Below are 22,506 nucleotides of genomic sequence, written 5' to 3' on the forward strand. Positions count from 1 at the left end.
ACCCTTGTAAATAAAATTCGATGAATGCAATGCGCGCTCGGTTTTGCATAAAGATAATGAGGGAGTTTCAAACCAAGTCGGTGGGAGAAGAGCAGCCAATAAAAGTGAAGCCTCGTTACGTCACGGAGTGACGTAACGCGTTGGAACCAATGACAGACGGCAAAAAAGTCGGCATGTTTCTCTATTTTCTTATGGGGTTGGGTTTGTACATATCTTCATATGTATAATGATTGCAGTCAAACCTTACACAATTTATCGTAACATTTAATTTACAGCAATACATTTATTGTAAATGTTTACAAGTTATTCCAAAACTCAGGAGTTCTCAAGTGAATTGTGAAATGTGATTTTCAGAACACCAGAGTACTGCAGATGACTCTTTGATTCAATGTAAAATAATCATGTGCAAGAGGGGGAAAAAATTAAGGATAATAGGAATAAAAAATATAGGAATAAACCTAATATTAAGCTATTCATGCAAGGTGTGTATACATCTTTTTGGCCAAAACATATACATTAGAACATTATTGCAACTTTTGGCAGCATGCTTGTGTATGTGTATAATTATCTGTGGACAATCCAGGTTTTTGTTTTATTTTTTTAATGGAAATATAAATGTTTAGCTTCACATTAACTGGTTTTGATACTGAATTGTCTGATATTATGTATAATTATGTTTCTTTTCTGATCTCAAGCCTTAAGTATGTAAAGTAGTTAAAACACATTATTAATTTGTCTGTGTCCTTCTAAATGCCATGTTGTTTGACAGTATGTGTGTTTGAGCATTTTACTGTAATATACTATCTAAGTATGACAATGGCGTTTGTCATCATAAATACTGAATAAATCTTATCAACATGACATTGACATTCTAAACTTTTTTGATATCACTAAAAATAATTTTATCTAAAAGCACAGGGCACTGCTTTCAAGTTGTATTATATGTAGTTTCTCAAAGACTTCCTTTAATAGCATGAAATCACAGAACTCGTAAAAAAATCAATATGAGCCAATGGAGGATCGTCTAACCCTTCTGAATGTCGAACACTAGTTTAGAATGGGAATTAACTTCTTCTACTACATTTAGGCATTTGGCAGACGCTCTTATCCAGAGCGTCTTACATTTTTATCTCATTACACATCTGAGCAGTTGAGCGTTAAGGGCCGCGCTCAAGGGCCCAACAGTGGCAACTTAGTGGTTGTGGGGTTTGAACCTGGGATCTTCCGAACCGTAGTCTAGTGCCTTAACCACTGAGCTACCCCTGACCTCCTACTACACATACTGTACAAAATCGCTAAAATCGCTCTTTTACTTACGCTATACGCTATTTTATTTATATAGCGCTTTTAACAATGGTCATTGTCTCAAAGCAGCTTCACAAAGATGAAAGAAATTCATTAAAAATAATAATAATAAAATAAAATAAAAAAATAATAAAATAAAAAAAAAAAAAAATATATATATATATATATATATATAAAAAAATAAAATAATAATAAAATAATAATAATAATTTGTGTATGTGTGAGAAAAATGTGTCTAGATAATAACGAGATGAATGAATGAAATTTCTCTGATGAGCAAGCCAAGGGTGACGGCAACAGTGGTAAGGAAACACTCCCTGAGATGGCAATAGGAAGAAACCTTGAGAGGAACCAGACTCAACAGGGAACCCATCCTCATCTGGGTAATAACAGATAGAGATGATATAACACCATGTGTGTTATGCAGCTGAAAGTACAGTACAATATAACAGAAATTCTTTAAATTAACATGAAGTCCAGTTCAACATAGGGATGAGTCAGTAGGTGCAGAGGGCAGATGGGATCTGGATTACTGGGAGCACAGGAGCAGGATGTGTAGCTCCAACCATAATAAGGCAGAATTCAGCTGGAGCTGGTCCTTCTCTGGATGCCTCAGGATCCTCGCAGGGTTGGCCTTTGTCTACTAAAGCTGGTACAATCTCCAGATACCTCGGGATGGGTAGAAAAGTACAGAACAGATGGAGAGAATTAGCGTAGTTGCCATTCAGGATAGATGTACTGGAGTATGAGGTTATGGGATGAGTTACGCGTATGCCAGATTAAAAAGATGCGTCTTGAGTCTACTTTTAAACTGGGAAACTGTGTCTGAGCCCCGAACACTGTCTGGAAGGCTATTCCAAAGTTTTGGAGCTAAATATGAAAAAGCCCTACCCCCTTTTGTAGATTTTGAAATTCTGGGAATTACAAGAAGTCCGGAGTTTTGTGATCTTAAGGGGCGTGGTGGATTATAGCATATCAGAAGACTGGTTAGGTATGTGGGAGCTAAACCATTTAAAGCCTTGTATGTAAGTAATACTATTTTGTAATTAATTCTAAACTAAACAGGTAGCCAGTGCAGGGATGATAATATAGGTGTTATATGATCATATTTTCTGGATCTAGTGAGAACCCTGGCGGCTGCATTTTGGACTAACTGAAGCTTGTTTATTGAGGATGCAGGACAACCACCTAGTAATGCATTACAATAGTCTAGTCTGGAGGTCATGAATGCATGAACTAGCTTTTCTGCATCAGATACGGATAAGATGCTCCTAAGTTTGGCGATATTTCTAAGATGGAAAAAGGCTGTTTTTGTGATATTGGAAATATGATTTTCAAAGAACAAGTTACTGTCTAATATTACGCCCAGGTCATTTCATTTTGCAAAAATGTGCAAACAAAGTAAATAAGTGAGACCATGAGGGATGTGATGTGATGTGGCTCATTGGTGTTGGTCGTCTGGCTGTACGCTGTGTTGTCAGATTCAGTGACAACACAGTGAGTCGTTATGTTACATCCAAAACATGTCCTGTTGAAAACTGTCCTGTTGAAGCTAGATTGAACACTTACTAATACACCGTCACCGCTCAGCTGAGATATGGCACTAGAGGAATTCAGTTGGATTGACCATAAAAATTAATGAAAAATCAATAATGTATGGAGTTTTTATAGGACACTTAACAAAAAAGTAAAAAAAAAAAAAAGAAACCTTCTCTCACTCCCAGTGTTTATTTAGCAGGTCATTGATGAACAACTTCACAGGGGCCGGCCAGCAGTTATAGTCCAAAACCTGTCTCCAATCCTCACTATGGGAAGCCAAACACATCAAAAGTGGGACGAAACCGCGGCACCCGATTGAGCCGCTCTGGGCGGACCAAATATCTGCGCGGCCCAGTGGACAGCGCAGCGCGACAATCTGGATAGCGCAGAGATGATCTGGTTTATTTGCGCGGCCCGGTGGATCGCGCAGCGCGAACCAGTTTCAGTCGCGCAGCGCGGACCAACTTGAGCAGCGCTGCTTGAATCACAAACCTGCGCGACTCTGCTAGAAATAGACCCCGCCCACCAACATATTACATGTTACCCACAATCCGCGGTAGTTTAGAGTGCACAAAGTGGAAGCTTTAGGTTATAACAATATTGGCAGACATTATGAAGTTGAACTTCTTAAATTCATTATGTTTTTTTTTCTTTATGGAAACTGCAGTGTTCGACGGTACTTCGTGGAATTACACGAATTTCTACTTACAACAGAAGGGGCTGTTCAAAGCAGAAATTTTAATGACCTACAATACAGTCGTCTTTATCTTGTGGAACTTGTGGAAGTTTTGTTGATTATATTGGACAGTTAACAGGTAAATTATTTTATATCTTATATATATTTTTATATACTTTCATATTCTTTAGAACCATGACCACTTTATCAAAAAAAGTAAAATTCATGAGGCTTTAAGGGATCTATGCCTGCTGGTTAATAACACAATTAACCCTTCTGTATGCAACCCAGTTTCTTTGTCTTTGGTACAAACAAGGGAACGGTCAAGGTATTGTAATTTTAACTGTGACTTTGCCATTTTATTTCAAGGCCTTTGTATTTGACCAATCGTGTTTGCTTTACTTACAGGAATACCTAAAATTTGACTCTTGTTGCTTCTTGTATTTAACTCTTGTATTGTATCGGAACCGATACAATTACTGATTTCTAGGTATAATATAACTGTTGGACAGCTTTCCCAGTTGAGGGCAACTGGGATGTCATGGATTTCCATCGCAGACATCCTTGGTATCAGTTTGTCAACTCTTTCCCGGAGAAGAGATTTGTTTGGATTAGTTGAAAATTATGATGCCATCCCAAACAGTCAGCTGGATGAAATCATCAGAGATATTACTGCCCAAACTGCAAATGCTGGTGAAAGACTGGTTCAAGGTAAGTTACATATTACTGCATAGGCTAAATAAATGGCTACATGATTCCATTCAGATTGATGCTAAAAATTCGCATCAATCTAAAATGTATCATAATTTAAAACGTATAAGGGTTTGTTACGTGCGGGTGTAGTGCACGTATGTGCACGTGCGTGGCTGCTGGTGCCACTCTCTCTCTCTCTCCCTTCCTTTCTCTCTCCCCCTCGCTCTCCTTGTTGCAGGAAGTCCCGCCCTGATTGAGCGTGCCGTGACGGGATTGGCTGGCCATGGAGAAGCACGTCTTTTTAAGCTGGCCAGTAAAAGCCCGATGCGCGCGCTGTTGTGATTTTGGAGTTGTGGATTGTGTTGGTTGTTGATTTACGAACTGTTGGGTCGCGAGTTTCGGTATTTGTGAGTTAGGTTAACTGTTGGTTTTGTTTCAATCTTTATGTTTTTGTTTTCTTCTGTTGTAAATATCCCTTTTTGTTTGTATATCCTTTTTTTTTCCTCTTTGGAAGCAGTAGGGGTTGGGTGCCATTTTCTTTAAAACCCGTTTTCTCCTGTTTTTGTGTTTAGTTAGGGAGTTAGTTTAGGCTTATGTATTTTGTTTATAGTTTTCTTTGGTATAGGTTAGTTAGCTTGCGGGCGGAGATAGGGAGGGGTTTTGTTTATTGTTTTGGCCTAGGCCCAACCCTGAAGCCAAGAGCTTTGTGTGTGTGTGTAAAAGAAAATAAAAGACCACGCACACTAACCTGGTTGAAAAGGTTTCTTTTTTTTTTATTTTATCTTTTGTTGCGGCCCTGAATCCTAAGGGGTCGTAACAGGGTTCATTTCAGTTTTCAATCTTTCAGTCAGCCTAATGGCAACATAAAAAGAAAGAAAATGTGTAGCCATTTATTAAATACATATAAATTACATTGCAGAAATGTTTTTTAATTATTTCATTTTCATTGTTTCTCTTCAAGGTAGTATTAGAGGAAGGGGATTCAGAGTTCAAAGAGTCAGAGAGAGGATGCGTATTATTGATCCAGCAGGAACTCTGATACGACGAAGACGTGTCATCAGAAGAAGAGTGTACAGTGTCAGAGGATCAAACCACTTATGCTATCTAAGTTTAATCTCTACATAAACAATATCTTAATACAGATCCTTATATACAAAATAAACTGATCTTTAAATTTGTTTCAGAGGTTGCTGTTAATTTGATTGTTTCCCTTTGCACTGTTTAATAAACTCCTATTTCTCACCCCTCTAGGCATATAGACTCCAACCATAAACTGATTGCATAGAGATTTGTTCTTCATGGCTGCATTGATGCATTCAGCAGAACGGTTATTAATTTAGATGTGCCTCAAACAATTGTGCTGCAACAGTACTGTCTTTCTTTTAGATTGGAGTCTCCCATCTTGGTTTGCCTTTAAGAGTAAGGAGAGACAGGGGCCGTGAAAATGTACATGTTGCACAGTACATGATTGAAAGAAGAGGAACAGACCAGGGAACCTTTATTGTGGAAAGGAGTGTGCATAACCAAAGGATTGAACGTCTCTGGGGGGATGTGAACAGGGTTGTGTCAGACTTTTATAGGCAGCTTTTCCAGTACATGGAATATGTGGACATTCTACACCCTGATAATGAGATGCACTTATGGTCCCTCAACTACATCTTCCTTAGGAGAACTTAACGGTCATGTGATGAATTTATCAGACAATGGAATTACCACAATATGAGAACAGAGGGTGGCATGAGTCCACTAGCATTGTGGAATTCTGGTATGATAATTGAGCCAAATATTGTCCTTAATGTGTCTGACATAGATGACTACAGTATTGACTTTGTTAATGAGAATATGACACAGATCAACGCTGTACCAGAAAACACTTTTAGTGTAAGTACTGCAGATACTGATAACCTTCAACCATTATTGGATCCCTTATCAGATGACGGGAATAATGGGATACAACACTACTTAGCTGTTTTGGACTATTTGGACTATATACTCACAATACACATAAAAAGAATCCAGACACACGTTTGTTATTTTCAAGATTATCTTTATACACAAACTGTAAGTTTTACAAACAAATAACTTTGTAAAACAGAACTGCTTGTTAATAAATCTGTTTTTACGGTGCATCTTTTATGTTTTAAGTGTCTTAATTCACAATGAATAATTATTGAAAAAACTACACTTTAAATACACTTTGTACTTTAAGCCAAAAGTAGCTTTTTAAAACATGCATTTTTTGCTTTCCATAACAATAATTGTCATTTGAACATTATTGAACATTACATTTTTATAATATGTTAATTTGTCATTATGTTTATGAAATATATAGTCTTGTTTATAAAATCAGAAAATGCTACATTTGTGAAATTGAATTGATTAAACTAAGATGTTTATACATACTTTATAAACATGCCTCAGAAAAAGACGTTACTGTATCTTGAGACAAACCGATGACACTGACATATTTTAAGATCTGTCAGTCCAAGTTATTTTCAGTTAAGACAGCTCAAACATGTGGCATAGTGTAGGACTAGCCTTAAGCTTCGTCAGTGAAACCAGGGGATAATTTTTAAAAAATTTACCAACCTAAAGAACTCCCTTTGTGGACCACCAAAATCGTCAGCAGACTCTCCAACAAACTCATTATGTGGAGTTCGGTACCATGCAAAGAAGCTCTTTGACAATGCTTGACAGGCACTGTGGAGAACTCTTAACCTCCTTGCAACAACAACAGTGTGTTCATCCATGTCAAGATTTTCTTTCTGGAATGATTTCAGAATGTTGACCAAATCACCTGCATCCTAAATATAATTTAGATATAAGAAACATCATAATATATTTTATAAGCTTATTATATTACTTTTTTAAAAATGTTATTTTAGGCAAACCTTTTGGTAAATAATACACTCACGTTGTCTGAAGTGTTTTTACTGGGAGAGCGCAACATAACTGGCTCTTCTTCTTCTGCATCTGACAGAGCCATGATGTTTTCTCTTAAATAAAAATAGAAAATACTATGTAATTATGAAACTTTCACAAAAATTAAAAGAACCATCATATTTATGCATCAGAAAATATAGCAAATGATTACTGTGATAATGAAGAGTGTGGGAAATATTTGACTTACACAAAGAAACCAAAACGATACTGACTGCACAAATCTAACTGTAAAGTTTGCTATGCTTATTATTTAGTAATAAAACAACAATACAAGAACAACAACAAACCCTATCAGAACATCTGTGTCCAAGTGTTCATCGCTTGCTGGTTGGATTATCCTCTAATAGACCTAAAATAAAAACCAACAGCTAAATAACAGGATAAATTTTTGCACTATTTTGTAATTTGACATAGCAAATACTCAGTTTGTAAAATGTGACCTTGAGTGAAATCCAGGCAAAAGTCACATGATCGAATTATAAGATTCTGAGCATCAAAATTTGGCATAACTAGAAAATGACAATAATAGTTGTGTTTATTGCTATGAATGATGGATTATATAATAGATTTTCAGATACAATACTGTTCTTTACATATGCAGAAAACAGTAAAGCACAAAAAAAGACTTTAGCTGGGTCTTTATCTTTCACAGATGGAACACAAATTTTAATTCTACTGTATCAGCTTTACGTTTACATGCATTTCGGGAAACACTAGATAAAATCTATAATTCATTTAACATTCAACAAAAAAATTATTAAAATTGTAAGGAAAGTGCATTTAAATTATGCCAAAATCTATAGTACTTACATCAGGAGTTCCTGCATTGATCCATTCAACATGTAACAGAGGGCCATCATTGTCCTGCATATCATATACATTTTAGGTAATTTTCCAAGAAAAATCATAATTTTATATAATTACTATTAAGTAATGGTGGGTGCAGAGTAGTACCATAGCAGGTATGCGGGGTGGCGATGATGGCTGGAAATGAGTTGGTACTATAGCTGGTGTCTGGGCTGGTGATGATAACTGGACATTATGTAGTGCTACAGTTGTTGTCTGGGATGGTGATGATGGCTGCAAATGAGATGGTGCTACAGCTGGTGTCTGGGCTGGTGATGATAGAGATGTTGAGTTCTTAAAGAAACAAGAGATAACAAGAAACACAGTGTACATAAAAAGTATCTAGTCATTCCCAGCTGTGAATACAAAAATCTAAAGTTTGTAATATAGAATGGTTTAATTTTATTTGTTTTACTTCATTTCATTCATTTTTATTAGAACTAGCACCTACTGTTACTACTGGAACTATAAATACTACTGTTTTCCCAAAAATTACATGTAAATGAAACAGATAAATAAATATTCTAAGGGGAAGGAGAAGACAACGGAGAAGTGCTCACTATCACAGATTTTGACAGATTTGTGAACAATATTTGAAAGATATGGTTATTTTGTGTATGTAGAAAATGTTTCAGATCTTTGAGTTCATCTCATAAAAAATGGGAGCAAAAACAAAAGTGTTGCGTTTATATTTTTGTTCAGTATATTTTTAAAATGTTAAACCTTACCTGATCGAGCTGAGACAGGGTAACAGAAGGTCGTATGTAAATGACTCTGTCCTTGAAAAGCATGCACAGAACTGATTCACTCATTTCAGTTCCATGTTCTAGCGTAAGTTTTACAAGATGTGTGTTCGATGCTCTCAGGATCTCTATTCTTAAACAGAAAATAAAAGATTAATTGCTAAATTTATATAAACCCCACCCACCCTTTTGATATACTTACTCTGTGCTGTTCTGAACTTTCAATTCATATATGGAACGAATGTGCTCCATGACTTGTTGCGCAAAGTTTGGAATTGGACACCATTTATAATATAGCCATCATTCAAAAGCTGCACTCTTGCCATTCCTCTTGGGACAACAGAGGTCTCAGGAGAGGTCAAAAGAAAACACTTCTCTACAAAAAGGAGCACCTGCCTTTCTACGGCACCTAAAATATAGAAACTAAAGTTTGAAGTCATATTTTTCTCTTATGCCGTAAAATACTGTACATTATTCTAAAAATAAATGTGGTGTGAGCTGCTTCAAAAATGACTTTATTGTGACTTTATTATTTATTAATTATAATGAATACTTGCAATAACCAGAAGAACAGGTTAATGTAAATAATTTGCTAGCTGCACAATTTTCTAAGTAATGTTTTACTCTTATATATTTACATTTATACAACAGTATATTGCGATATTGCTTTAGTATATTTATATAGTTTACCTTCTTCTCATGTTAATGGTCCCACGTAAAGCCTCACCACAGAAGTTCCTTGAGAACTGAAATGCTGGTCTTGATTGTGTTGCTGGTCCTGTTTGTGGTAAAACTTGAGGATTATTGTTAGGATGAAATGTTTCTATTTCCCAAAGCCTCGTCAATTTTATTTAAAATGTCAGGAATGCTTAATATCTTTTCTTTTTTTTTTTTTTTTTTTTATTGAGAAAAGGCATATAATGATTGTAAATGATTACAGTGACAATCACATTACATTACAATATCCACAACGATAATTTCATTCAAAGGACAAATAGGTCAAAGGGTAATAATAAGAAATAATAATGACAATTATTATTATTGTTATAATTAATAATACAATAATAATAATAATAATAATAATAATAATAAATAAATTTGCAAACAAAATTTAACAATTGTTATAGTTCATAGAGTCCACATCTATAAGGAGAGTGCATCCCACATAACAGAATCCCCCAATGTTTTGTTTATAGTCCTTTGTTTTTTCAGATGTATTTGAATACTTTTAACAACTTTTTCACTAGACACAAATTGTTGATCAATGGTCATCCTAGAGCGTGTTTTCCAAAGTTTTGACTTTGTTACACATATTATATACCAGAAAACATCACGTTCTTTTTGATTGTATTTTCCATTAAAAATGCCATAAAACACTGATTTCATATTAATTTCAATTTTTACACCAATGTCACTTATTTTGTCCCACACTTCCTTAGAGCGATAACATTCGAGGAGAAAATGTTCAAGCGTTTCAATCTCTTCACATCCTGGCATGGGACACGTGGTCGTCTTAACAAAACAGCTCCATTTGACTACTGCTCTTACTGGGAGTCTTCTTACAGCCACCAGCCAGGATGTGTCTCGAATGTTCTCAGAGAGGTTTTTATTTTGTAAGTTTTTTATGCATTCAGCATTTTGGTCAATTTCAAGATTTTTAAATGCTATTGTTTGTCCATGGATTTGGTCATTAATTAAAGTAAAGATTTTTTTATTAGAGTCATTTATCCAATCAATGTTTAAATCTCTATATTTATATGTAAAATCCGAAAATATAAGTTTATAGTAGGGTACTGCAGTTCTGAGGCGGCCTTTCTTTTGTTTCCAATTGGTGATGTTTCCGATCCATTTCGCGTTTCTGTTGATCCCGCTCGAGATTATTTTAATAGCAGAGATTTTGGTTTTGATGCCGAAATCGATGGCACCTAATCCATCTAGGTCTCTGTTCTTAAATAACAATGTTCGTTTAGTGACTTCTCTGGTCGTGTCCCAGACGAAGTTACAGCATATTTTGTTAAGTTTTTTTATCCATTTATTTGGTGGTGGAAAGATACATGTTAAAAACATTATTTTAGATAATATAAAGGTTTTGATAATATTAATTCGCACTTTGTAACTTAAGTTCCGCATTTTCCATTTATCTAATTCTTCCTTAATTACATTTTCTTTTTTAGCCCAATTATGTTCAACACATCCTTCGTTGTCAATGTAAACACCCAAAACTTTTAAGTGTTGATTCTCTGGAATTTGGACATTAAATTTCTTGGTAGGATTTCCGATCCATACACATTCAGTTTTATTCATATTTAATGACGCTCCCAAGACTTTTTCATACGATTTAAAATGCTCGAGTATTATTTCTAGGTCATGTTTTGATTTAATAAAAACTGTAATGTCGTCTGCATAAGCAGATATTACAATTCTGTTCTCCCCTAAATTCACTCCTTCAAGTCGCTCGTCACTTTGAATTTTATGAATTAATGGACTTATTGCCAGAACATAAAGGGCCGCACTCAGGGGACATCCTTGTTTAACACCTCTCCTTATTGTAAAAGACTCCGTCAGATGACCATTGACGTTGACTTGCATATTAGATTGTGCATACAAACATTGAACCATTTTTATAAAGTGTTCAGAGAAATTGTACATTCTTAAGACTTCCCATAAATATTTTCTAGATATAAGATCAAAAGCTTTTCTTTGATCCAAAGCCACCACGTAAAAACCGGCTTCGTGTTTCTCATACACAAGTTCTCTTAAGGTGTTTAAATTGTCCCATATGAATCTACCTTTAATTGCACACGTTTGCTCTTTGGAAATAATTAAATCTAATATTTCAGTCATACGATTCATGATTATTTTTGCAAAAATTTTATAGTCTACATTCATTAGAGTTAAGTGTCTCCAATTATTAATGTCTTGTGTGTCTCCATTTTTATATAGTAAGGATAATATACCATCATAAAAGGGGTCATACATGAAACCTTTGTTAATGCCCTCATTGAAAACCTTAGTTAACAGTTTAGATATGTCTGAAGAAAATGTGTTATAGAATTCTAGAGGAAGACCGTCTTTCCCTGGTGATTTTTTAAAATTTAATTGCTGAATTGCTGTGTTGACTTCGCTCTCTTCGACTTCTTGATCTATATTTTTTGAAAACGTAGTTGTTTGACTTTGATCATTTAAGAAGGTTTTTAGCAGGTTATCATCAATTTCGATTTCTTTGTACATATTTAAACATAGTTGACGGATTGTTTTTCTAATTTCTTCGGGTTGATTTACCACCGTTCCATCTTCTGCCTTAATTAATCCTATAAACTTAGATTCTTTTCTTCTATTGTATAATGATATACTTTTGTTTGAATTTAAAAGTTCTTCTGTGTTTGTTCCTGCGTGCACCTGAATATTGAACAAGGTTTCATTATGATAAGATTCAATCTCTTTTTTAAGGTTATTTAAAGTGTTTTCTTCGATTTCATTTCGGTAGGCTTTTGTTTTTAACTCAATATATTCATTCATGATACCATTATATTTATCATTTCTTTCTTTGTTATACGTACGACTTTTATATTTTAAGAAGGCCTTTAATTGTTTTTTTAAAACTTCCCATAGTTCACAATTATTTATTGTGAGTACATCAAGAGATTGTATTCTATTTATTTCGTTTTTTGTATCTAGGATCAAAGAAAGGCTTTTTAACATTTGCACATTTAACTTCCAATAACTAACTCTTGGAACATTTTTAAAATAAAGTCCACACATAACAGTTAGATGGTCTGAGTCAATTAACAATTTAGTCTTATAATACTTTACTCCAAAATTGTTGCTAATGTAGATTCTGTCAATTCGGGTTTTGCAATTAACATTAAATCTTGTAAAGTCAGTCTTCATTGGAAATAAAATTCTAAAAGTGTCCAGGCATTGGTGTTCATTCATCATGGTTCTTAAGAAGATCCCTTCTCTCCTAATTTTACACAATTTATCTGAAATCCTATCATTTTCGTCAGTAATAGTGTTAAAGTCACCACAGATTACTATCGGGAAACCGACACATAATAACATTTTAAGTTTTCTAAATAATTGGATTTTCCTAACCGTGTCTTGCGCTGTATACAGATTAATTATTCTAATTTTCCGACCACAATAAAAGACATCCATGAACATGAGTCTACCTGGAATTATCTCTCGGCTTTTAATAGTTTTAATCTTGTTGTTATAAAATATTATTGCTATACCGTCTGCCTTATTTTCCCCAATTGAGAAGAAGGAGGGTCCTCTGTCCCACAATTCTTTTGTCTCTCTAACATCTGAAAACGTTGTTAATCTAGTTTCTTGTAAACATAAGATATCAAATTGTTCTTGACAAAGAGTTTTTAATTTTTTAAATCGATTAGCCTTGGATTGGATTCCTCTTACATTGGAGGTAGCGATTATCAAGTCCAATGACATTTAAACGGGAGAAGAGGTCAGTGATCATTTACCTTTGTCTTTCTCATCTTGGATTTTTCGCTGTTTCCTTCATCTGATGATGCAAGAATCCTCTTTTTAGTCTCCGTGTCGGTTTTTGCTGATTTGTTGTTCATTCCTAGATCTTGCCTCATGTCCGGTGTTGACGTTGCCATCTCCGTCTCTTTTCCATGTTTTGTTACAGCATTGTTGCCCTTGCGCTTGACCGCAGTCTCACGTGTTTTACTTGGGTTGATTTTGGTTGCCTCGTCAGGTCTGCGTGTGTTCCTCTCCTGTGTCACGCCTCCTGGCTGTGCATCCTGATGTCTTCCAGAAGCATCTGAGCGGTTGCTGTCGCTCTCCGATGAGTCAGAGTCGCTGTCGCTGTCATCACCACTGGTGGAGCTGCTTCCAGAAGAGGAGGCTTCCTCGTCGTCGTCGAGTTTTGTTTCTTCCCAGCTGTTTGCTACTTGATTTCCTTGCTTGGTTTTCTTTCCTGCTGTTGATTGAACCTGAGCGATTTGGACAGTGCTGGGTTCACCTGCCTGTTGTTGTCTTGATTTGAGTTTATTACTGTACGAGTTTGGGCACTGAAAGAAAGTGTGACCTTCTGTCTGACAAAGATTACACACTTCTCTATTGTTACAGTCCTTGCCCTTGTGCCCGAAATTGCCACATTTCCAGCACCTCGTCTCTCCGCAGTCTTTAGCTTGGTGGTCATGTGCATTGCATATGAAACAGCTTTGAGTCTGTCCAGGATAAGAAATTTTTCCATTATAAGGGCCCATTGAAATAGAACTGGGAATTTTCATCAGAGTACCATCAGGATTTTTTTTTAGTTTAATTTTATATTTCCTAACTCCGTACCAAAAACCAAATTCATCAACAGGCTTGTAGACAGGTTGTAAGATTTGACAAAACCGCAAGAGATATTGTTCAATATCAGCATCAGCTATTCTACCAGTCCAGAATTTTACAATGACATACTTGGTGTCAACTGGGGATGAAGAATTAATCTCCCAGTTTTCCCAGAAGCTATTGCCATTTGTATTGAAAATTGATGTAAATTTTTGCAAAGCTTGCTCACTGTTGAAACAAATCTCATAGTCTTTTTTATTAGTCATAGCAATGAAAGAGTGAACATCTAAGGCTGTGATCCATTGACTTTGTAGTAGGTTAGATCCTATTTCTTTCCTGCTTGGGGTTTCCCCTGAGCCTATGTATTTCAAACGGGCCCAATGTCTCACAACCGTCGGTGGGAGACCCGCGTGGGCCGTAATTTTTTTTCAAATTGTTCGCAAAATCAATTCCCGCCTTTGCCTCTACCTGACATTGTGCTGTTATTGCGAAAGCAAACCACTGAATTATAATATCTTTTTCACTATGCGCCTTGCCATACCTGGTTTGTACTTGCGCATCCCAGCGGGGAATTGTGGGTAAAATGTAAATTGATGATGGGCGGGGTCTATTTCTATCAGAGTCGTGCAGCGCTGCCCAGTGGGTCGCGCAGGTTTGTGATTCGAGCAGCGCTGCTCAAGTTGGTCCGCGCTGCGCGATCCACCGGGGCGCGCAAATAAACCAGAGCGACTCAATCGGGTGCCGCAATCAGGGGCGTCGCACCCGTGGGGGATGTGGGTGTTTTAACACCCAGACTTTTCCCGGTGAGAGGGTTCAACACCCAGACTTTTTCTACAGTTTTCCCGCAGTTTTGAACAAACGCCTTGGCCTTCACTCCTCCGTTTCTCTGGCCGCTCTGTGTCTCCGCTCGCTTCAGCTCTCCTCTCCCCTCCCTCGCAAACATGACACCGGCTGATGATTGGCTGTTCTGCCTTAAGTCCCGCCTCTCTTGGTGTGTTAGATTTATCGGTCAGCTCGTGCAGAGGGGGCGGGACCTTATGGTTGATATAAATATTTACATCTCTGTTTTCCAGCTACTTTGAATGTTTGTGCTTTTGAAGTTTTTAAATAAGCTTGATATATGTTTGGGAAGATGTTCTGTTTATGTTTTGTTGACATGTCGAATGTTTTCTGTATTATATTTAGTTTTTTAGACTAATGGCAATTGCTAATTGGGATAGAGTTCAGTAGCTAACTTACCTAAACTCGGTTATGTGTGGGGCATCAATGCATAAAGTAACTGTGATAAAGAAGGCAGGAAATTGATGAGGAGGGACAAATTGACAATGTTAAGCAATGTATTTATGGGTTTATTGCCAGTGCAATTGATTTTGATATTTTGAGCATTGTTTGTTCATTAGCTGACCTGCCTGTTGTGTTTGATTGGATCTGTTGAGGAGAAAAAAGTGAGAAATAATGTCAGTTTGCATACCTGTTGACGATGGAAGTATATTATTTTAATGTGTATATTATTTTAATGTTTAAAAACAGTACATTTTTATTATTTATACTATTATTTATATTATTATACTTTTGTTTATATTATTATTATTTAGAAAAAGCTTTTTGTGAGGACTTTTTTTTGTTTTATATCTTCATTGCTTACTTGCTTATCTGCATTCATTTAAAAGCACTCATTTAAATCGAAAGCTTTTTATATCTTGTATGTTAATACCTTTTGTACCCTTCTGTCATTGTATTCATCATTTTTATTGTTAACAAACAAACCACATTCATCCCCCACACTTTTGAAAAGCTTACAACGCCCCTGGCCGCAATAAGTCATTCTGGCCCCAGTAGAGGGGAAAAAATCTCATACACACACACACACACACACACACACACACACACACACACACACCCTCATACACTGCAATGCCAAAAAAACAACAAAACAGTAGTATACTCTAAGATGTAATTTGAGTAGCTTAAACTTTGATTACGATGCACAATGTAGTATCCAATTCATATGTGAAAATAATGGCAAAATAAAAGTATCCACAGATCATAACTTTTTTTGGTATTTTTGTAAAGTCCATTCTTTATGCTTACTGGGAAATCTAAGCCTTGTTTTTCCTGAATATCATTCAATTCAATTCAATTCAATTTTATTTATATAGCGCTTTTAACAATGGTCATTGTCTCAAAGCAGCTTCACAAAAATGAAAATGTTTTATTTTATTATTATTTTTTTTTTAGAAAAGAATCATCATCACCAACAAGTAAATTTCTGTTTAGTCCCAATCCTGCAAATTCTCATCACATTGTGTGGAAAAGATCTTACCTTTAATATTAAACACAGTTATGATTTCTACTGTAATTTTTTACCCATGCATCGTTTATTAAGTGACCTTGATGTTAAGCCTTGAAGCACTCTGTCTCACCGAAATCTGGCTTAAACCAAATGAATATATTGGTCTGAATGAGTCTACTCCGTCAGGATATTTCTATAAGCACGATGGTGGTGCATGGTGGTGGTGTCGCCACTATCTACAATGTACTCACTGTTACTCAGAAAACAAAGCCCAGGTTTAACTCATTTGAAGTACTTATCATTAATGTTGCACTCAGAGAAATACATAATAAACCCACGCTATATTTTACCCTGGTCACCGTGTACAGACCCCAGGAGCCATATGTTGATTTTCTTAACCTTCCTCTCATGTTAGCTTTCTGTTACTATCTCTTATGTTAGCGAGTCGGTTTTGACCCGTGTCTTTAATCAGCCATATTACCCTCAAAACAATTATTTCTCATCCAATTTTTTCCCTTACCTCTTGGTTACTTTGTTACACTTCCTTGTCCATTAAAAGAATGTTTTTAATATTTTTGCTGTGACCTCATGAGCTTTTACTTTAACAGCATACCTCTCGTTTCCAATTTTAAAAAATGATTAAATGAACCTCAAGAGAATTATTTAAATAAATAAAAGGTTGTTATGTTGCCTGACTATTACTGAGGGGTATTGGAACACATTAGTGATGGGTCGTTCATGAACGTTTCGTTCTTTTGGAACGAATCTTTAACATGACTCAGATTTAACATACTTGTTCATGACCCAGATAAAACCATGGATATTCTGAAAGCATTTACCCGGTTTTTAGAAACCAAAGGAATGGTACTGTAGGTTTATCCTATGTAAAAATAATAATGCAAAATGAACCAAAGATCCTGACATGCAATTTTTTTGGTATTTTAAAGGTTAACCAAGACTTCACACTCCTCTTCAATCCTAAAACGGCTAATAAATTGCTGGAAAAGTGGGACACTGTATTCAAACCAGGAATCATTAAAGAAGCCATGGGCTTGACTTTAACTCCTGCTGTGCGTTCCCTCATCTCATCAGCAAGAAAACAGACAATCGGTAAAGACCATTGCAGTAAGTTTCCGTATAGTATTACCTTATTATATGAGATAAGATTTTAGTATTTTTTAGACTTATGTAGCAACAAATTTATATGATGGGTTAAGGCTAATTCATTAATTCATCTTTGTTATTGTCAGAATGGAATAGTGACCTGGCCACTCTGCTTTTGCTCATTCATCTTCTTCCACCTCAACCGTGAGGCAAGAGAACTGCCAAAATCAGTGCTGCTGATGCTGCTGATCGCCATGTGTATCATGTGTGTAAACTGTTTTTGTAGATTCCATGTTCTTATAGGCTTAATTGATTAAGGTAATGCTTGTTTCTCTGGTTTCTTTATAGTCTTGTAACAGCATTGATGAACATGTTCAGCAAAGAGAAGGACGGAAGCCATACCTCCTTGCTGTAAAAAGAGGAAGCCAAGACCAGATTGACAACTTTTACGTAGTCCTTGACAAAAATCTCATTCCCTGTCAGGTGGTTGGTTCCCTCAGTGCATTCGACAAGCTTTTCAAAGCTCACTTCATTTTTAATTTAACATATGACAATGCACTCATGAACTTCTACACCTTCATTCAAACAACCATCTACAAAATTGATGTAGGACGAGATGAGACGAGAGAGTCCCCAAGAGTAAAAGAGCTTCGCGCTAAACTACTGAATGACTAATATTTGTAAAGCAGCTGAGAATGCCATCTTGTTTTAAATGCAAAGCATTATATGCATATAGTCAGTCACTAATTTCACATTAAGGTTCAATCATGTCTTTTATCCCACTGTAAAATTCAAGTTAATTTGTGGACAAGTATGAAACAATTTAGCACTTATTCTGGATTTAGAAAACATTTAGACACTAGTCATCCATCCCAGTACATCTGTGAAAGCACTGTGAATGAAACAGTCTTCTGTTTCATTCACAGTGAAAAAGTTATCCTTTAAACACAATACATCAGAGACACAATGTACTTTAAGTGATGAGTCTGTATTAGATACTGAGAATCTTGAGGACAGTGGGTCTAGTTTTTCACCAGGTCATGTAAAAAACATGTGTGCAGATATTTTTGAAAACTACAAGGAAGTGGTGCTCCCACTAATGTCGTATCATCACTTGTTTGTGATTTAGAGGAATTGGTAACCGAGATACACTCTGAGATTCAGCACAGAGTTCTCTGCTTTTCCTGTGAACGATTCTTTAAAGTCAGAAATAGAACACTGTTTAAATGATTTTGAAAACCCATTTGCTTCTTTCAATACAGAGTCTAAAAGAAATAGATACTTTATTAAAAAATAGGGAATTGTTGAACCCTTTGAAATAGTTTTAGGTGTTAGGTATGATAGTAGATTGGACAAAGGAACAGCTACTTATAGCCAGGTGCCTGTAAATGATACATTTATATACATTACTGTTTTAGAGAGTTTAAAATTCATGTTCAGAAACCCGGAGATTTATAACATGACCAAAGCAGGCATCGATTCCAAATTTATACAAAGACTTGAGGGATGGAACTTATTGTAAAACCCACCCACTGTTCTCTCTATGCTCAGATTCTTTACAAATTCAGTTTTATTATGACAAATTTGGCTCAAAACATGGAATTCACAAAGTAGGATGTCTGTATTTTGTTTTGCGAAATTTACCCCCACAGTTTAATTCGTCAGTACTTAACATTCATTTAGTGTCTCTGTTTCATTCATTAGATATTTAGAAATATGGCTTTGATTTGATTCTTGAGCCCTTGCTTTTGGACCTTAAAACTCTTGACAGTGAAGGAGTGCATTTGCCTATATCATCCGAAATAACATATGAAACAATATGTCAAATTACAGGCGATAACTTGGGACAGAGTCCTTCAGTAGCCACTATTTTTGTCGATTGTGTTTGATAAGTAAATGGAATGCTCAAGATGTATTTTGTGAGGATGATCACAGGGTCATAATGCGTGGTGAACAAAGTTTCCAAATGCATTGTGAAACTCTTCAATCAGACCCACAGCTTAACAATGTTTATAGGGTCAAAAGAAATTCAACATTAAATCCTTTACTGTTTTTTCATGTGTGCAACAATTATTCCTTTGACATCATGCATGATGTCCTTGAAGGAGTGGCTCAGTATGAGCTCAAGTTGTTGTTTGTCTATTTGACTGAACATTTTCTTTCAAAGCAAGAGCTTCTTTTACGTATCAATTCATATTACAATTCTTACATGAAATGTAAAAATCGTCCAATAAATAAAGTAAACCACACTGGAAACAGTTTGGGCTTGAATTTAATTAAAACTCTATGCCTTGTACGGAACAGCCCCTTAATGTTTGGGGATGTTGTTCCATTTTCAAATCACAACTGGAACTTGCTGCTTCTTTTGTTACAAATAATGAACATTTTTTTTTTTTTTTTACCAAGCATTACTTATGGAATGACTGTAGTACTTAAGCACTTAATTCATGAACACCACCAACTTTTTAAACTATTGTACCCAGACCGAAATTTAATACCCAAACATAATTTCATGATATATTTACCCATCATGGATTAGGAAAATTGGTCCTCTTTTGCACACTTGGAGCATGAAAAGTATTGATGCAAAGCATAAGCATTTCAAAAACACTCTCAAAAACTTTAAAAACATCACCAAGTCTTTAGCCAAAACTATTGGGTATCATTGGGACACATTGACGTTCCAACGCAAAGAATATGGTCCAATGTCCTCGTACCGTTTTGAAGAGTCTGGTGTTGTTGATAAATTGTTTATGTCTCTTTCAATTCCACAGAATTAATTGAATTGCACTAATTGTCTGTTGCACTAATTGGGTTAAAATTGATGGTGCAGAATATCGAATCAATCTTATTTTTGTAATGAGATTCAGCACGAGCTTCCAGTCTTTTCCAGAATTACACAAATTCTGTTGATGCATGATAGTATCTATTTTCTGGTGAATACTCTAGTAACACTTTCTTTCAATGAGCATTACCATGCCTTTACTCTATGTGATGGAGAAGAGAAAGAAACTGTCATTGAGTTGCAAAGATTACGTTTTTATAAACCGTTTGATCTTTAGTGTTCATATGGACCAGATGACAGCATGTATGTGGTGCTTTTTCACTGTTTGATTTAGACTTTTATACTGGATTTGTCTGTGTGTAATTACAGGCAGTAAGTTATTTTTAAGTTATTAGTAAGTTATTTTAGTTGTATTTAGTTAAATGCAAAATTTTGTGTTATGTGGACAGTTGCATAATAATTCTGTGGGATGAGGCTTGTTTTAAAAGCCCAGATTATTATTTTTTTTGCTCAATAAAAAAAGTAAAATGCGTCTAGATTTGATTTATTAACATTTTAAACCCTTAACACAAGACAAATTTACCAGAATTTTTTTTTGTCCAGAAATGTTACTAAAATGTCACCTTATTAGATTTAAAATTTTCATTCCATTGGATGCAGGCCTAAATGTCAACACTGTTCTGAGTTTGCATTCATCCTTCATATGATGAACCCATAATCAGTGTTAAATCTGAACCAGTCAGGGTTTTTATTCACTCTTTGTAGATATTTATCAAACTTGTATGGTGTTGAAACAACACTAATTAGAGTTAAGTACTGTATTTACTCTCATGACTAAACGTTTCACCTTTATTAAGAGTTAAAACAACACTATTGAGAGTTTTTTCTTTAACACTAACAGTGTAGATTGAACAACACTGAAATAGAGTTAAATTCCTTACACTGCAATAGGAGTTAAATTAACACTAGCTAGAATTATATAAACACTGCAAAATTGTTCATTTTAACACTTACAGAGTTAATTTAACACTGGTGAATAGTGTATTGAGCTATTTAGCTGTCCTGGTAGTTAAAGATTTAACCATAGACTATAAGTTAATGCGTTGGTAGAGTTGAGTTTGCTAAACAACCGATTTGCACGAACAGAAGTTATTAGCAAATAGCATATGTGTCAAAAACAATTGTCTTGTATTTTACATGTGATCTACGGAGAAGTTTAATGTACAGTAAACTTTAAAATGAAATTTGCCGGATGCGAGCTGAGCGGCGCGTTGTGACAAATGGCAATACAACCTACAATCTGTGTGAATAAATAATTGTGCTATCTGAATTATAAATACAAGTTTCCTAATTAGAAGACTTAAAGCCTCTTATGTCATATTTACGGACCTGAAATGATTGATACCTGAGCCCTGAGATGGGTCGGCTTTAATTTTAAATGTGACGGAGAAAACCGTCTTAATTCTATTAAAATCTGTTTAAAAACAGTGTCAGCAGAGATTTGTCACTGTTGTGATGTCATTTTACATCATGTTCTTAATATTTTGTTATTAGCTATGCAAATTATTAGCCAAAAAAAGTTATTAATGTTTAATAGTTTTTTACTTTTTTTGAGAAATGTTCTACAAAAATTCCATACATTAATGATTTTTCGTCTATATTTCTAGTCAATCCAATTGAATTCATCTTGTGCCATATCTCAGCTGAGTGGTGACAGTCTATTAGTAAGTGTTCAATCGACTCATTATCAGAACAGTTTTTAACAGGACATGTTTCAGACGTAACATTACAATTCCATTTGGCAACACAGCGTACAGCTAGATGACCAACACTGATGAGCCACAACACATCCCTCATGGTCTCACTGATGTCCTTTGTTTGCAATTTTTTATGTGCTCTAGACTGTCATTTGTCATGAGATTTTTTTCTGGCGATGCTGTACAGCTGCAGTGCTGCTCTAGGTGCCCTAAAGTTATAGTGGATATATAGTGGAAAAGGTACCTAAAGGCCACAGATATGCTCCCTGCTTTGTTTCTGTGGTCTATGTCAGTGTTTACCCTTACACTAATGATGTATGATTTATTTAGTATAAAATATAATCGCTCATTTTATATATTTTATGGGGGAAAATTACTTCTCCATCATTACCGGAGAAAAGTATTAAAAATATTGTATTACTCGACGGGTAGTATTAGTCCCGCCTCCTCGCCTGGTCTCAAGTAGGTCCTCTGGAGACGAATAAACACGTGACAGCTGCACCGTGGATTTTATTCAG

At 35.5% G+C, this 22,506-nt stretch overlaps 2 protein-coding genes across 2 annotated transcripts in view; both read left to right on the forward strand.

Moving 5' to 3' along the window:
• The window catches only part of LOC128523972 (histone H2A-like), a 70,737-nt gene that overhangs the window by 47,893 nt on the left and 338 nt on the right, over window positions 1-22,506 (forward strand). Inside the window, exon 2 of the mRNA XM_053496226.1 lies at window positions 4,914-4,925. Within this exon, the coding sequence (XP_053352201.1) occupies window positions 4,914-4,925 (12 nt within the window). The remainder of the gene's footprint in view (window positions 1-4,913; window positions 4,926-22,506) is intronic.
• LOC128530315 (uncharacterized) lies at window positions 17,239-18,121 on the forward strand. The gene is made up of 3 exons (XM_053504232.1): window positions 17,239-17,467; window positions 17,656-17,711; window positions 17,795-18,121. Exons 1-3 carry the CDS (start codon window positions 17,239-17,241, stop codon window positions 18,119-18,121), a joined length of 612 nt encoding a protein of 203 aa, XP_053360207.1.

The sequence above is a fragment of the Clarias gariepinus genome, chromosome 1, assembly GCF_024256425.1.
Source record: "Clarias gariepinus isolate MV-2021 ecotype Netherlands chromosome 1, CGAR_prim_01v2, whole genome shotgun sequence".
NCBI classification, from domain to species: Eukaryota; Metazoa; Chordata; class Actinopteri; order Siluriformes; family Clariidae; genus Clarias; species Clarias gariepinus.